This window comes from Ochlerotatus camptorhynchus, unplaced genomic scaffold, assembly GCF_037179485.1.
Source record: "Ochlerotatus camptorhynchus isolate MF236.1 unplaced genomic scaffold, CSIRO-AGI_Acam_v1.1 ptg000329l, whole genome shotgun sequence".
Taxonomy (NCBI): Eukaryota; Metazoa; Arthropoda; class Insecta; order Diptera; family Culicidae; genus Ochlerotatus; species Ochlerotatus camptorhynchus.
The window spans coordinates 2,099,303-2,117,603 of NW_027040817.1; the positions used below are offsets into that span (position 1 = coordinate 2,099,303).

General features: G+C 38.4%; 1 protein-coding gene across 1 annotated transcript in view; it reads left to right on the forward strand.

The window, feature by feature from the left end:
* The window catches only part of Reck (Reversion-inducing-cysteine-rich protein with kazal motifs), a 52,056-nt gene extending 33,775 nt beyond the window's left edge, over nucleotides 1-18,281 (forward strand). The window contains exons 2-6 of the mRNA XM_065230255.1: nucleotides 1,663-1,718; nucleotides 13,752-14,232; nucleotides 14,297-14,689; nucleotides 14,744-15,829; nucleotides 17,456-18,281. Of these exons, the coding sequence (XP_065086327.1) occupies nucleotides 1,663-1,718; nucleotides 13,752-14,232; nucleotides 14,297-14,689; nucleotides 14,744-15,829; nucleotides 17,456-18,249 (2,810 nt within the window). The 3' untranslated portion in view covers nucleotides 18,250-18,281. The remainder of the gene's footprint in view (nucleotides 1-1,662; nucleotides 1,719-13,751; nucleotides 14,233-14,296; nucleotides 14,690-14,743; nucleotides 15,830-17,455) is intronic.
* The last annotated feature ends 20 nt before the right edge of the window (nucleotides 18,282-18,301 follow it).

Here is an 18,301-nt window from a genome sequence, read left to right on the forward strand (position 1 = left end):
TTATGTTGTGATTAATTTAATTTAGAAATTCGTCGCAACCATGCATTAGTTAGGGGCTGTTCATAAACTACGTAGACATTTTTGGAGAGGTTTTAGACCCCCTTCACCGTGCATACAAACCCTAGAAAAAAGAAAACTTAAAACCTGTCATAATGTATACAGTCATGATATGGAAGGGTTGTAAAGGTTACAATTCAAAACTATGAATGTGTTTAAAAATATTTTCATTAGAATGTAGGTAGATATTAAAAAAAAAATAGATGAGGAAGAAATCCTTTCCGCAGAGTTCCACGTTAATACCAATATGTTCGCCATACCACCAACTACCTCTTGTTGCCAGAAACATAAGGCCTTAACTGTTTGCATTGCTCAAATAATTGAACAACTTCTTTCGCTTGTTGCAGCTGCTTGCATTTTTGCAAAAACAACGTTCCGGTCATGTTTGGAAGCAAATGAAATTGAACGCTATATTCAAGCACATTAATGTCCATTTTTATACTTACGTTGTTCCCATTGTGAATCGCAGGGAGCAGCAAGAGGAAACTGCAATGTGGATATATCAAGTGTGGTCTTTCGCATCTTTCTGCCAAGTCTAATGAAACGGTTAAGGATCACGACGATGAAGAATGTTTTGTGACAATAGTGAATGTTTTGTTATGGTGATTCCTCGTCGTTGAGTTATTTTTGGCTTGCATATGTCAATTTTAATTTGTTTCTCATATTCTACCAATAATGTGATGTGACGTGATGAGAAGCCACCATCAGCACAGACGGACTGGTCATGAAGTACGGTGCCTCCTAATAGCTAGGTCAATCTGTGATATCATGGACCCCACACAAATCAATATTATTGAAAATTATCGTAGGGGAGAGTGGACACACCTGATGCCCTGTTTGAGTGTTTAGCTTCATGTTAGATAGCATTATTTGCAACCAACTCTGAGTAACTAGTTGTTTTATTTAAATATTGTTGTAAAGTTAAGTGTTATAAATACTAGACATACTCAAACCTAATCAAATAACACACTTTTAGGTATATAGACGTGGGTTACATGTGATCCCTGCCACACAATTATACTAATGCAAAAATAGTATCGAAAGCTCTCAATTAACTGTGGAAGTGCAGCTAGAATAAGTTAATCGTAGTGAATGAGAATCAACCCTGTGGATCAGCCATTTCTCAAAACAGATTTGATTTGTCTCTTGCTGTAGTTTTGATAATTTTAGAAGAAAATTATTTCAGTTGTTTGAGTATTTATTTAATTTATATCTCGGAATCTTTAAGCATACACAAACCATGAAAAACCTCAATTTATATCCATTGTACCCTTCCCACAACAGGTAGCCAACCCAAATCAGATGTCACAAACAAATTGAATAGACCTCAGCGTAAGATTTCCCTATTCTCCGTTTATTTCCTGTCCTCAAAACGGTTCCTTTCCACTCGGTAATCTTATCAGACCATCTGAATCTGAACTGAATGGCCAAACATAACAAATGGAAGAGAAAAATATCAACGATTTCACCCACTTGTTTCGCGTCGAGAGTGTCGTCATTTGATGCCTTTTCTTTGACTGCCTTGTACCATAGAGCCGTAAAATATGGAGTGGTCTCAATCTTACATTTGCGTTTTGTATTTTTTGTTGTTGTTTTTCTTTGCAGATATCTTCACATGCTGTTCGGATGTGCACGGTTCATGTAAAGCGGCGTGTGAGAGCGTGAGTATGATAGAGGATTTTTTGTGCAGCTTTATTTTATTCATGTTTTCACTCATATCGATCGTCACGCTGTTTCAATTTTTACGACCTTTAGGTGTCAGGAAACCTCGTTGTTGTGGAATTGGCTGTGGAGCGTGTTTCCTTCTATCAAGATCAAAAGTGAATTTTGGCAATAATGTATGCTAATGTGTGGTGATGATGAACGCCTGAGTTATATATTTGAAATTTGAGAGAATATTTGCAGTTTTATAAGAATTTATTTGTGGTTGAGCTTCTTGCGATGCTTATGTTTGGTTATTACAGCTCAGTGATATTCAATGTATTAAATCATCAATATTTGTTATTTTTGTAAATCTGTTTATTGTGCTGTAGTCTCGTAGTGACGTTCTGTTATATGACGTAATTGATAATTAGTAATTAGTAAAAAAAAAAGTTTTTTTCACATTCTCAGCATCAGTAACAGTCACAGTCACACGGATGTCACATGATCAATGCAGTTGTTATACACAATCGCTATGTTTTTAGCAGAGCAACTCAATCGTCGTTGAATTTTCAAAACTTTACACTCCTTACACTTTTCAATGTGACTCAGAAGACCATACGAGGCCACGTAATTCCGCACTGTTTCAAATAAAAGCGACTGCTTATTATGCACGAGAAGAGCAACGTTTTCGATATTGTGTCGACATTTCCTGGCTAATTTGGCGATCTTCTTCTCCAGTATTTGTTGATCGTTTTTGGTTGGTTGAATGTCGCCGTAAACAAGTGTAAGATGAGTTTTGGAGTATCCATCCAGGCATTCCCAACTAGTGGCAAAAGCGGTTGGTGCTATCTTAACGGCCCAACAGAGATGAGCGTGATTTGTTACTCTTCGAATCGAGACAAATCTAGATGAATGTGACTTGTTGTTTTGTTCCACGGGTTCCATGGACATCGGTTGATGTCCAGTAGCTGCAACGATTAGGGCAAAGGAAATAGCCCAGTTTGATAAGTATTGTACGATTGACGCCATTTGTAAAACTGATGGAGAAATAGCTATTGGCAAACCAGAACTGCAGTATTGATTTGTTCGTACTTGCTGGGAATAATGTATTGTTGATAATGTCTGGCACAGACAGCAAACATAGCAACTGTTCAATTACTTAACGCCTATTCAATGTATTACCATTGATTGGAAAATAATGTTCAGTATACAATGGTTTGAATTATATTAATGACGTATCTTGTATCAAAATCTCATTCTTTCTTTATAGAAATCATCCACTTCTTAGAATCGAAAAATTTGGATTGATGGCTTTTCGCCTGAAACTGATCATAATTAATGACTGTCGCTTCCCCGCTCAACTGACGGCTCAATCATCGTTGCCTTCCTTTGGGATAGGTTTGACTTGCATATTAATATTTCATGCATTGTTATTTTGACTTGTTGGTTTTGTGCTGGAGCAGCGTTTTTGTTTTTCGAATAACCCGTGGCGACAATATGAATTTTCTAAAATACGACGGATGACGCATTTTTCGTTACTTCTATCCTCTTTTATGATTTATACAACTGGTTGCGTCCATATATGCATCTTGTTTGTTTTTAATACATTGTAGGTGCCCTTCTTGTTTGCTACTGTGATTCACGTTCGGGTGTCGGAACATGGAATCACACACTTTTCTGCGTAGTTGCCAACGGGCATAATTTATTACATTTCTTCTTCCTGTCATACTGAGGTGAGGCGACTAGATTGCTGCATGCGAATCAGGCACATTATTTACAGTTGAGGATCAACGGCCTTTCGTTTACACATTTCTCCACATCAACCACCAAGTGTAACCAAGTTGAGCCATCACGAACGAATTCATTTTTAGCGTTTAATTTAATCATGTGCTTAGTTTTCTGAAACACGGAAATTAAGCTATGTTGACACTTGCCGGATGTATCGGTTTAGGCACCGATTAAGCGGCACATTCATCGTGAGACATCGCTTGTTTATAGTTATGCTTGTGGTCATGATCTTGGAGCTACAAAAGAAAGTGATTTAATTTTGGTTGTTTACATACTGGAGATGTGCTCGGTCGTGTAGAGAAACTATAATTAATTTAACTCCCCTCTACAATTATGGATCACTTAAGAGGAATGCATGTCTTCAAAAAATCATAATTAAGTTATTTTATTGTTTTATTGCAATGCAAATAACGCTTTTCCGTACCTGAATATTTATTCTTTCGGTTGATTTTGTAATTATTTCCATGTAAAGGGCGAACACGAAATTATTGCGACACATTCAACAGGGCATAACTTTTTACCATTGGGTAAAAATCAACCAAATTTTGCACACTTTCTCATTGATGTGTATTGTGTACATGCTGTCAAACTCGAAGTCGTGTTTTTCAATTCAACGAAAATGGAGGTGAACCAACGCGAGTTGAGAGAACAAATTCTTTCCAAACACCTGGAATTTCCTGACCTGTCGCACCGGCAGTTGGGAAAAATGTTGAACATTCACCATTCAACCGTCTCCAGAGTGTTGAAGCGGTTCCAGGAGCGGTTGACGTTGGACCACGGCAAAGGAGCTGGAAGAAAACCGGGACCGGAGAACAAAAAGACGGAGGGAAAGGTGAAGCGGATGATTAAAGCAAATCCCAACGTCTCAAGCCGTGATTTGGCTAAAAAGATCGGCATGTCGCAGAGCTACGTCCAGAATGCAAAGAAAAGAGCTGGACTACATACATACAAGATACAGAACTTCCCAAACCGCGATGAGCGGCTACAATCGACGGCTAAAACTCGGGCACGGAAGCTCTACGAGAAGATGCTGACAAAATATGGCTGCTGTGTGATGGACGACGAAACGTATATAAAAGCCGATTTTAAGCAAATTCCGGGGTTGGAGTTTTTCATCGGCAAGAGGAAATTCGATGTGATTTAAGAAGAAGAAAATGTCGAAGTTCGCCTCCAAATATCTCATTTGGCAGGCCATCTGCTCTTGCGGACTGAGGAGTGAGCCTTTCGTGACAAAGGGCACAGTAAATGGCGAGATCTACAAATCTGAGTGCCTCGAGAAGCGCCTTTTGCCGTTCTTGCAGCAGCATGACGAAGCTCCGCTATTTTGGCCAGATTTGGCATCATGCCACTATTCTTAAAGTGTCCTGGAGTGGTATGAGGCCAATTCTGTCCATTTTGTTCCAAAGGACATGAATCCGCCAAACTGTCCGGAGCTGCGCCCGGTGGAGCAGTACTGGGCAATAATGAAGCGGGAACTTCGGAAGAGCAAGAAGACAGTCAAAGACGAGAAGGACATGTTAAGAAAATGGAAAAAAAAACTGAGAAACTGGTACCGGATGACACTGTAAAGACTTTGATGGAGGGCATCAAGCGAAAATGCGTTCAATTTTACACTCAAGGCTCCATCGATTAACTTTTCTTTTGATTTTTGAAGTAAATATATGTATAAAACTACCCTAAAATTTTGGTTTGATTCTAAGCATTATAAGAAAATTGGCATGACATTTTCGGTGTCGCAATAATTTCGTGTTCGCCCTTTAATGTAAATTTTTCTCGCAAAAATGTTTTTCTCATGATTCAATTAATACATAATTATGGATCACTTGTAGGACAGGTCACAATTATGGATCAATTTGCATCATATTATGGATCAATAAATACAAATAATTTTTCTCAACTGATTTATTCAACAGAACTCATTCAAATTATGACATTGCAAAAAAAAACTCTTTATTGGTCTTGGGTTTTCTGGCTACTCTTTTTGTAGATTTTTTCTTATTTTGATTTTGTTTTTCTTTCTTAAGAGCACTCTTTAGAAGCTTTTCTTCATCTCTTTTTTGTTTCAGAATTCTACGTTCCTCGATCTTTTCTTTCTTGGCATCTTTGATTTATTTCTTTTTCAAATCCTTTTTCTTATATCATTGTAGCAACCTATCACTGGTAGTCACAGATGGCAAATGTTTCTGAATACGACATTCCCGTTGGTTTGGATCAGTGGGTGCAACTCGCGGCCAGACTAGTACATCTTTAAATGGATCCTTTGAGTTTGAACTGGATGTAATTGAAGTTTCCACATTTTCTGTCAAATTGTGCCATTGGATAGGGTTTAGAGAATCTGTTACTGAATTTGAGTATGAGAAAAGTGTTAGCTTACAGATCATACAAGTTTACCACAAGTCCCTCACCCGAGTAGGCAGCAGAAGGTAGAACAACGCAATCCTGATCATCGCTTGTGGAGTTAACCCCAATGTCTGAATAATATCACCATAATATAAAAGCAAACTTGCAAATGCTCATTACAGCTAAAATGCTGTTTTTCGGATTTATGAAGCTATGTAATATTTTAATGATAATTCTTATTTACAAGATGCCAGAACAGAAGGTAAAGTTTCATGTCAATTTAGCTTTCAGAGGGTCACAATAGCGATTAGCTGTAACGATGATCAACGCGATGAGCAAGCAATCAGCGATCATAAAATCGCTAGTAGTGACCTTCTGAAAGCAAAATTGACAAATTTCATATGCCATATAAAAAACTTTACCACCTCTTCTTGCATTTTACAAATAAAAACTATCATTATAGTATCCCATTGTTTCATAATAACGAAAAATAGTATTTACAGCACAATTGCAAGCCTGTATAAAAGAGTTAAATGAATGAACATATTAAAATAATTTCTTATCACTGTTTACTTCACGATCTGTTTCTGGTAAATATGAGCATTTGCCGTTATCGTTCACAACCAATTCCAAGGTATCACTTTGAAGCGGTTATGTTGAAAATAGTAATTCGGCTTTGCTCTTATTTAACTTCCAGAAATTTAACAAAGCGGGCTCTTCGAGTGGCCCATAACAAAAATCTTTCTGCCTGTTGTTCTAAAATATCGACAACTGATCGAAATTCAATCCCAGCTATGTATTTCAGTTGAAGTTGATAGTCATGAGCAATAGTTTGACTTGTTGCATTCTCAGTTGATTCATCCACTTCTACGCACTCGGTAGGATTTTCAAGTGTTTTAAAAGCGTTCGTAGGTAAAGAATTTAAATCGATCACACTGACGTTCCAGGGACAGAGTCCACAAAATTTGTTTGCATTTAATGTTAAATGCCTTTTTCAAACAGTCTTTTGAATTTGTGAAATTGTCCAGAGCCATTTTCAAAAGCATGGCAAAGTTAGATTTTGTGACTCTAGCAGAATCACTACCTTGGTTAAATTGCCTGAGAACCTTGCACCAATGGTCTTGAATGAACCATAGAATTGTGGTTGGATAATTCTCGTGGAATTAGGGTAAAGGGAAATCAGTATTCTCTGATTTTGTGTGCAAAACTCAGCCAGCTCAATACCGATATGGCTTTTGTGTTTATCTACAAAAATGACTGCAGGATACTCAGTTTCAGTCTTTGAAAAGATCATTTGCGACATACTCGACGAATTTAGTCCTCAGTTAGCTGAGCTCCTGATCTTGAAATGTTTGTAGTGAACTTATTTTTAATTGAAGGGTGCCTTTGCAAGAAACGGTGCGCCCAATTTTTACCTGAAATAATCATGATAAATTTATTTTGATTAATATTCTTTAAAACTAATAAACAGTTTCAAATTGCAGTAGCTCACTAGGAAATGAAGTTGGAAAATTGCGAGTTTGTCTGAATTTATCGGCGTAGTCTTTGAAAACGTGTGTCAAATCTGTTTCAATCATGGAGAACCCAACTTTGGACATGTAAAGTGTCCACCGATCAAAGTGAGCTTCTTCATCTGGCCGGAATATCATTGAGGGTCAAGGCTTGACGTTCTTCGGGGGAGTATTTAAGTGCCGTTGAACCGTAGTAAATGACACCTCATAACGCTTAGCCGCTTTAAGGTGTATTCAGATCTGAGCGATATTTCACGCGCGGAGAGAGATTTTGCGAAGGTACGAGAGGGAGAAAAGTACTAGTTCTCCCTCTCATTCCAACGCCAATTTTGCTCCGCTCCGCTAATGTACGCTTAGATCTGAATACACCTTTACGAACCTTCCCTGTCCTTCGGGCTTCAGAAACAGCATTTTTCACAGCATTGCTTCCGTTTTGGGTTTCGCTGTGTGTTCCTGCTTAAAAACATTATGTAATACTTAGTGGCTTGCTCCACTGATGAAATAATCGCATTGGAAGCAAGTCCATAATTGTGGGAAGCTAAATTTATCCAGTTACAATTATGGACCACTTAAATGATTGCTTATTTTCACCAAAAAAGTGTTGTCAACTACCAAAATTTAGTTTAATTGTAATAAACATATCTTGATCGTGGTACAGGAGCCATTTCTTGGGTTGAAATTGGTAATTATATCACTTTGTAAGCTTATGAACATGGAACGTACTGCTCAGGCTGCTTGAGAAAAACGATGTTATTTTTACAGGTTCTGAGCATCAACATTGCATGTTCATGAAAAAATACTTAATTCTGTGTTAAAAATTATGCTTGCTATTCCAAAAGTTAGAAAACTATTGATATGTTGTCTTAAACATATTATTTGGTATACAAACGTTTGTATCATCCAGTTATTTAACTTTGAAGACAGAAGAGATCCATAATTGTGGGGGAAGGGTACTTCATTCTAAAATTCCAAATTAAAAAATATATATAGGAAAGGTGTTCCAATTATGGCTGTAAGCCCAATTAACAATTTTCACAATGTAAGCGCTTTCTCATTTTATTTCATTTATACAGCTTTAAACTGTATTAAAATGCTATACGATATGAGGTAACCTTTACTTACTATACAAGCAAATGTGACGAACTTAGTCAGCTACTCATGGCTATTGGGACGGTTGGAACAAACTCATGCAACGCCTTTGTGTATACTAATATACAGCTATCCCTCCATATATGCGCATAATACGGACTGCATATAACGAAACCGCATACATGGAATTAAACGTAGCACATGGGAGTTGACTTAATTGGTTCCAGTGGAGTCATATAAAAGGACTCTGTCTTAGGCAACATTGTTCTGTGGAACAAGCCCTTGGCTGGTGGAAAGTAGTTCAGAATTTGCTCACTACGCGGCACTAATGTGCACTTTAACTTCCTGTACAAGCTGTATCTCAAGATCCTTGCTATATAGAAGGTTACTGTCTTCACAACTTCAAGTAACCAAGTTCTTTTGGATGGTGGTTATATTAGTTCAGAAATTTCTCACTACGCCAAACTAGTGTTCACATGGGCTACCTGTGTAAGCTCGAAGACAACAAATTATTGATTTGTTGTCTTCGGTAAACTTTAAGGGCTCTAGAGATGAACTACCCTAAGGCTAAAAATCTCTTTAATAAAGAATTAAAAAAAAAACTTTAAGGGCTGTAAAAGTGCCAAATACTCCATTGATGATTTATGTGATTTTTTTTGCTTGATTTGTTTTCCGACGATCTTGTTTTCCGTCGCGCTTATTTTCTGTTCTGAGTATCACACCAGGACCCTATCTATCGACCTATCAACTTATGGACCGGGAACCAATGGTGTTACTTCCCTTCCGAATAAAGGCGTAATGAGAGTTTTTATGCCTCAGAAAATCCCAACGGTGCCGACTGGGACTGAACCCAGGCCCTCGGGGTGAGAGGCAATCACGCTTACCACTACACCACCGGCACCGCTGGTTTATGCGGTATTGCGCTAATTTTTTTATGAAACATCGTGCAAATTTACGCCAAATCCACTAAAAACGGAAATTGCCATCTTAGATTCTAAAATTGCATAATCATCCATTTATGACCTCCATATGTTGCCATAGTCCCGAAAATACAGTTATGGTTGGGTATTTGATTTTCTTTCACAAACTAGGAGTCACCATATTGGGTTCCAAAATGGCATCAATAATTTATTTGTGGCCACTACACATCGTCCCCGTTCCGAAAATATCCAAATGGTGGGGTAAGTATTTGGCACTTTTAAAGGTTTTTCAAATTAAACAAGAAGTTCTTGGGCACACTAGCGCTGCGTAGTGAGAGAGTTCTGAACTTTTATAAGGATCCCAATTTTCTAAAATGCAAGATGGCAGCTTCCGGATTTTGAAAAAAAAAACTGTTAAATATCCTACAAAAGCTAAACAGCTAAAAATAAATTTTAATATTACATCCAAGAGGATGCACTTCCATCATGTCGAAATTTTCATGTAATTTTTATGGCCACAAAAATAAACAAATGCAGTAAAAGCAGCGTGATGTCAGTTCATGCACTGTATTAATGATAATTTTGTCCTTTTTGGCAAGTAATATTACACAAATTTTTTGACACGATGATGTTATATCAAAATTATGTTTTTGCTGTGTAGAACTACGGATTTTGGAACTATACTGGGTTGCAAATATAAAAAAAAACTGTGTGGTGAAATAGTGTTTGGTTTTGAAAACTTGTAATTTTGTCATTTATACACGTAACGAAAATCAATTATTTTATTCATGTGTTTCATTTATACATTTTTGCCAAAACATCAGCCTTATACATTCCATAAGACAAACCACATAGGTCCATACGAATGCATAAAAGGTATGTGTGATCGCTTATACACTTCATTTGACACATGATCTTCATAAACTTTTTGCAAGGCGTCTGTTTATTAGTTGACTTATACATTTTATGAATAATCAGCCATATAAATTTGCCAAAAGGTATAAGGAGATTTCTATCCATGTAGATGAATTTAAAATCCAAATACGCCAATCGACAAGAAATAACTCTACAAATTTGCTAAAATGAATAATGGTCCAGTTTTTCATAAAACAAAAACTATTGAAAAATTAACAAATTATAATTTTATCACTGTTTTCATGAACGTATATTTCAAATATCCCCAAACCCAGTCGCCATACTCGAATACCACATCTTGAACCTGAAAAGCTATAAAACAGTGCTGCTGTCGTGCCTCTACTCATGTCCGTTTCGGACGACGTAGCAAGCAGCAAGCCGTCATGCTGAACGTTCTTGCAGGCATTGCGACCGGTTGATATCGGGCAGGTATGGGATGAGCTTTGTCGATGTCGTACTGAAGCTCATTTTTGCATCGGACAACGTAGTGGACATCGAACAATTGGTTTTTATCAGTCCTCCAATTTTAACGTAGGACTACGTCTTTCGGGAAGGGTGCCAATTCATAGAAATGCAGCGAAAATTGGTCAGACTTTATATGCTAATAACTTGGTCAATAATGGATTTTGATGATTTGTGTGTCAATCTATTTACCAGTGTTATAATATTGGTATGGTATGTCACACATTATCATTTTCTAAATATTTAAATAGTTAACACCAGGGTTCCTTCCATTCATTTCGTAAAAAAAAATGTTTTATTAAATTATGGAATAATAAGATATTATGATAATATTTTGTTTGCGTAAGCAACTAGAAAATATTGTAAAGTTTGTGTTTGACACATAATACCTGCCAATTTTGCTACATGAGAGTCGCAATAAGCGTTTTTGTCATTTATCTCACCCACTCTTCGCTCTTCACTCTTCGCGAAAAGGCGATCAGAAAACCACTCATTGTGACTCTGTCAAAGCTAAATATGCAAGTTTTATGTTTCAAACACAAACTTTACAATCTTGTCTTGTTGCTTACGCAAACCAATTATTATCATAATATCTTACTATTCCATAATTTAATAAAACATTTTTTTAGCCAAAATGAATGGAAGGAACCCTGGTTAACACTGAAGAAATATGTAAATATTCGAATTTCCCATACATTTTCTTCAACCGAAAGGTGCTCACCCCTAACACAGCCATCAAAAAGTTGATGCCTAACGACACAAGCCGAAGCCGCACAATCATTCAGCGTTGCACGTTGGGCGGTTCGACGTCAGACTTGTTCGCTGCAGCATAGTCATGAAATAGATACGAATAGATTATGCCGTATACGTTAAAAGCAATTAATAAAAAGATAAATTACGATTACACGACAAATGAGGTCGACTCCAAGTTGAGGTTCACTCATATTCTTGAAAACGTACACAGAAAAAAATTCTGAATTTTAACTATCGCGTAAAATCTCCCTTCGTTTAATTTTGAGCTATAGCAATACTTGAGCTATAATTTTCATGTAGTTTCCATTGGGGAATGCACATAATATTTTTCCATTAACAAAACCAATGCCTATGCCACCGCTTGACGACTGGGCACACAGTCGCGGTGACACGTTACTACTTTCTAGCTGGTCCTCTCACCATTTTCGCTGCAACGCTGAAATGATCTTCGTTACTGCTCTGCTGACGGCGTTAAAGGTGCCCTCCTCTCGACACATTCCTTCGACGACATTCTCCGTGCTAAGGGCGAGCATCTCCTCTCGCACAGCATCAAATCTAGGACATTCGAAGACCACGTGCTCTGGTGATTCTTCCACATTCCCACACTCTGGACAGAAGGGTGCCGTTGTGTGTCCGAACCGATGCAGGTACTTCCTGAAGCAGCCATGTGTCTGGTCATATATATGGTGTATATATGTATGTATGTGTGTAAGTTCGTATGACTGTAACTCACTCAATTTTCGCAGAGATGGCTGGACCAATTTGAGTGGAACAAGTTCTAGAAGATGTTATTCAGATCCCCATCGCTATTGATTTTTTACCGATCGGAATTATGGTTCCGAAGATATGAACAAAAATGTGAATTCCAGATTCCGCTGGAGAATTTTCGCAAAAGATTTTTTCCTTGATTTGTTTTCCGTCGATCTTGTTTTCCATGCTGAGCACCAATACTACCGATGCCAGGGAGGCAGTTCCCACACCTGGACCCTATCTATCGACCCATCAACTCATGAACCGGGGACCAACGACTTTACTTACCTTCCGTGATCAGAGATGTTATGCATCAGAATATCCCGGCGGCACCTACTGGGATTGAGCCCAGGCCTGCTGGGGTGGGAGATAATCACGCTTATCACTACACCACCGGCGCCGCTGTTGGCAAAAGATTGATATAAGATTACTATAAGATCAATGGTGGACATTTTCAGACCCAATGACCACAATGACCTCTTTCAGATGTACCGGGTACCCCCGGGAAGTGGACAGATTCTGAGATGCGCCGAAATGCATCTTGCTATACCTCAAATCACATGGAACTCAACATAATGATTAGTGCAAATATTCATATTGATTTTCCATAAAGCCTCATTGAAATTCTGAATTAATGCAACCGTGTTAAATATTGTTTACTTGGAGGAATTTATTGATTTTAATTAGTGGCGAATCAAATTACTCGAAATTAGTTATAAGCACACCACCAAATTGTTACCGGAACCCTGGACTCGAACTCAAGTCGACTGCATTGGCAAACCTTGCCACAATCAACTTCGCTACGCCAACACTTTGAACTGCCGCAAACCAATCTACATGACCTTCTACAACAGGATCGCTGTGTAGAGGCTTTATAATGGTGCACATGAATCACTTTTCTCGACTAGTTAGTTCAGCTTTGTAGCTGTAAAACTGCACTAGTCTAAAAATAAACATAGATGACTTTAAAAATGCTTCCAAGGTAGAAAAATCATTAATATTTGCATAGAAGTGACATTAGCGTTTATTGGCTGCTATTATTCAGAGCCACTGACAAATTGAATAATGTTTGTGAAAAATTTGAGTACAGGCTGTATCTGCAGCTTTTTTTCAGCACAATGCTGGAAAAGATGGCTTTTAAAGCTGAAAATGTTAGTTGAGCTATCTTTATGACATTTTTCTTGCCGATAATTATTATAACATGTTATAAATCTGTAGTCTGAATAAGGCATAAGTGGAAGTGGGGGTAAAATCAACATTGCTTTTAAGTGCTTATTCGATGACTTCTCCACCAAATGATCATTTTTACCCCAGTTTCCCCGTATGCAAGTGGTACATGAATATCAACGTATTTTATTATAATTAGATGAGTCTCCGAAGCTCCTTGCTCTGTCACTTCGTAAATATTAAACTGCACACATATCTTCTGAAATACATAATTTCATAACAAAAAGAATAAAAATCATATTAATCCACATGCATAACCTTATTCTTACATGTGTCTAAATTCTCTCTATTACAGCTTTCTCTCATCAAACTCGCAACAGATACAAATGCCAAAGAATGGAAGCTGCACGATATTCGTCGATTTTGTCAACCATTCGAATCCCCATTTTGGGACTGCATGAACATTACGCTCACGTCTATTCAACGGGGTCTCACATGGCCAGGACGAACCTGCTGTTCACTAGGGATGTCTTTGAAGTGCCAGAACGCTTGCTCTACCTCAGCGAAACGAGATAACCTCCAGACAGGATGCCGACATAGTGACGAACAGCGTTTGTTCGATTGTGTCCAACGTCAAGAGGATGGAGATAGCTGTTGTGGGCACGCTAGAACATCGGAATGTCTACTAGCGTGTAAGGATATATTCAGGACGAATCAAACTCCCAACAAACATCAGAGGGAACTAGTCCAACGAACATGCAGCAATAACAATACGGATGTTCTGCAGTGTATCAAAACATACACTGAAGTTACCGTCAATGGAAATTTGAAACATTGTGAGTAATACATTAGGATGGTTAGAATGTTGCAACTTGTTCAATCGCTTTTTTTTTAATGTAGATCTTCCATGCTGTGACCACACTTCTGATAACCAATGCAAAAAATCATGCCGAGAAACTCTGTTGGATGGAAGTTTTACAGAAGAGGAAACTGTTGATGTTCTTCAGAATGCAGGTTGTGGTGTTCCGTTGCCTCATGATCCGTTGTGGAAATGTTTCTTTTCGTTTGGAGAAAAGAAAGTAACTCCAGTCAACTCGAACGAAATTTCCAGAATCAATCAGGTTGGGATGGATTCGGCCAAACTGCACTGTTGCCTAAAAGCAAACTCATCCCGATGTCGAAAGTTTTGCGTTGCAACGTATTCCAACGAATGGACTACAAATTTGGCAGAGTTTGAGCATGACTGCTTGCTTTCAACCGAGGAGTATAGTATGAAGCAGTGTGTCGATGAAGGTAGGGGTATTAGCTTGAGTTAGTTTTATTTTAATTTATGCAGTCTTGTTATAGTTGACGAACCGTGTGAGTTGGGATGTGATGGACTTTCGTACTGCAGTAATTTCAATAATCGACCAACGGAGCTGTTTCGTAGCTGCAGAGCTCAATCGGATAACGCAGCCCTCAGTGATGTGGAACAGTGGAAGGAACAGCAGTACGTCAGGCTTCCTGGTATCAATTTACCGATTCGAAATATCAGCGAGTGTACGTTTGAAACATGGAAATCCGTTGCATGTCTGCTACAGATTAAGCCTTGTACAAGGAGCTACCACACAAATCGCATTTGCCGAGAAGATTGCTATGAAGTGTTAGGACGGTGCGTGGATTGGAATCGGATGACGATGAAGCACTCAGTAGCATCCTTGTGCCAGATGTTCTCTCCGGATGCCAATGACGAATCTGAGTGTGTATCGTTAAAAAGATACCGCGAACCAAGTGATTTTGCCGAGAAGAATTCAGATGTTGCTTTGCTTTCACCATGTAAAGGAAATCCATGTAATTCAAGTCAGGTGTGTATCGTAAATCGAGATGGAACCTACGGATACAAATGTGTCAATGGTTGTCCTCTTGGGGAAGCGTCATTTTATCTCGTACCCGAAGGAACGTTCGTTCGAATACCAGTGTCGACGATGACAAAAGGCTGCCTAAAGGTTTGTCGATGTGGAACTGGAGGACGGATAGAAAAGTGCCAACCACTTCCGTGCATCAGTTACGATTCATGCGCGCTGGCGGGAAAACGGTTTGATCATCTGTCATTTTTCTACGTGGAATGTAACATATGTAGCTGTTTTGCTGGCGAGATTACCTGTACTAAGAAGCAATGTCGTATGCCAGGAATTACGTTAAACAAATCGTTCACGAGTTTACCATGCAACTGCCCTCCGCATTATGTTCCAGTTTGTGCTCGAAACGGAAATACATATCCTTCGGCGTGTATAGCCAAATGTGCTGGCATTCAGGATGGTGATATTCAGTTTGGACCGTGCCGTGCGAGAGATCCTTGTGTTGAAGTAGAGTGTGGCCCATTGTCTGTTTGTATACCAGATAGAAACATTTGCTTGTCGACTATGCACAAGCCGTGTCCTCAGCATAGATGTGGTATGTATTGATATTGCGCATATTTCAGCAAAGTAGATTCGGTGCTTTAAATTTTCCTTCAGAATTTTAATCGTTCAGGTCAGTAAAATTAAAAATGGTTGAGGGATTATTTTCAGCGCAGCAGACCTTGGTGCAAAATGCGCAATAATAAGAGCAAACAAGAGTCTATCTCTAAGGATCAAACCGTCTGTGATTAATTTAAGGCTGCTGGATCCGTATCGGGTATCAAGATTATGTCTGCTTGTTGTCTGTCAAACGTCAGTAAGAACGTTTATTTTTGTAACCTGGCTCGGGTTGAGGTTCGCACTGACAATAAGCTCGGGTTCGCACAGGTTGGAACTGGTTCCAACCTGGATAATAAACAAATTCGATATTAGATTTTTCGGTGAGTTCGGAGGTTCGAAGTAAAGTGACGTATACCAAAATGGAGCTGCACCCTAGATGGAGCTTGGGATTAGCTTTGCATGTCCAATGTACCACTAATTTATAGGTCTTTTGGAGAGAGAAGGATGCAACCTAATACACCTCTGTATCTCAACAGTAGTCCCCTGAAGGATATTTGTGTTAGTATTGTTGGTATTACCAACAATCAATACGAAACTATCGATTTTAATTTGGCTCACTACTTGACTAGCCTATTGGTCCCAAGCAAATCGATTAACGTGCCCCATTCTAGTATAAATTCTAGTACTACACTATGTTTGTTTTGATTCACTGATTGACAGATAAAATGATGGGTTAGTGGATTTTCCTATGTTTCGAGGGGTGAATCGATTAGCTTGGGACCGAAGATAGTACCAGAGCTGAGCCAAAAAGTTGAGCACGTTTCTTCGGGACCTACTTGTCTTAGAGTTACCTCTATGGTATTACATCATCATCAACAATCAATAAGAAACTATCGATTTGAAATTGGCTCACTACTTGACTAGCCTATTGGTCCCAAGCAAATCGATTTACGTATCCCATTCTAGTATAAATTCTAGTATTACACTATGTTTGTTTTGATTCTCTATGAAAGTTTGACAGATAAAATGAGGGGTTCGTGGATTTTCCTATGTTTCGAGGGGTGCATCGATTAGGTTGGGACCGAAGAGAGTACCAGAGCTGAGCCAAAAAGTTGAACACGTTTCTTCGGGACCTTCTAGTCTTTTTCATAGTGAATCATAGTGAAAATTTTCATAGTGAATCAAAATAAATTTAGTGTAGTACTAGAATTTCGACAAGAATCACATCACATTTAACAAATTCGGCACTGCCGTAACCCCAGTGGGTTTCGGAATATATCCGGAATGGTTCTGGATTTCGGATAAACCTCTTGCTATTTTAAAAACTTGCACTAATTGTCAGCCATTGGAGGTAATTTCAAATAAAAAACGGATACACAGTTGAAGACAATATATAGTGTTATGTATGAGCCAAAATTATGAGATGGTTTCTTCGAAGCTACTGTATAAAAGCAGAGGCTTAAAATTTACACTTACGGGATTTTTCACTCAGATAGATTTTCATTTCATTCAGTAGCCCTAAATTAACTTTAGACACATGGTTCAATCCTGAGGATAGCTAAAAAGTATTGTTTTACTCTCTGTGTAACTAATCTAAAATTTCCTTAACTTTCCTTTCTAGTTAGCCTGGCATCTACCAACTGCTCAGTGATCACTTCGATTCGAGACACAAATCTGAACTTCTATCCCACCGTATGTGATCTCGTCAAGTCTGGCGGGCTTTTCGCATACCAGGAAAAGTATTTCAAATACTGCGAAACATCACGAAAGAGAACTCAGGTCTGCGGAGTCAATGGAATCACCTATCGAAGTGAGTGTGAAGCTTGGAGCGATTTTTCTGCCGTAGATTATAACGGACCTTGTCAGGAACTAGGAGTCATAAGTTCAACACTTGAAGCAAAGTGTTCATCGATCAAATGTCCCAAACGAAAGTCACATGAATGCAACGTAGTCATACCTCCTGGCGCCTGCTGTCCAGTGTGTGGAACTGCTCTACGCATAATATATTCTAGAAAACAGATCGATCGAGCATTGTACGCATTGAAAGGGAAGAATACGGAAAATCTCACTCTTAAAGCGATCCTCACTTCTCTTGAGCGTTTACTGCAGACTGTAGAGTGCAGAATCAGTGGTCAACTTACGTTTGAGAATGATATCTATGTTATTATTGAAAATGTTAGCAAGCATCCAAATTATTTGCAAGTTGAAATCTGTACACGTGAAGCGGAAAAACTAGTAACATTGATAAAAACTCAAAGCCATATGATAACAAGTGAGCTGAATCTAAGTGCCCTAACAGTCGCCAATCTGATTAAAGTAAATGCCGATAGTGGAACTCATAAAACAATCAGCAGCATAAGCTTGATCTTAATATTAGTCCAATCATTGATCTACGTTAACTTATCATTTAGATAATTGTTGAATTTTGAACCCGTGAATCCGTTAGTGTCAAATATGTCATACCGCA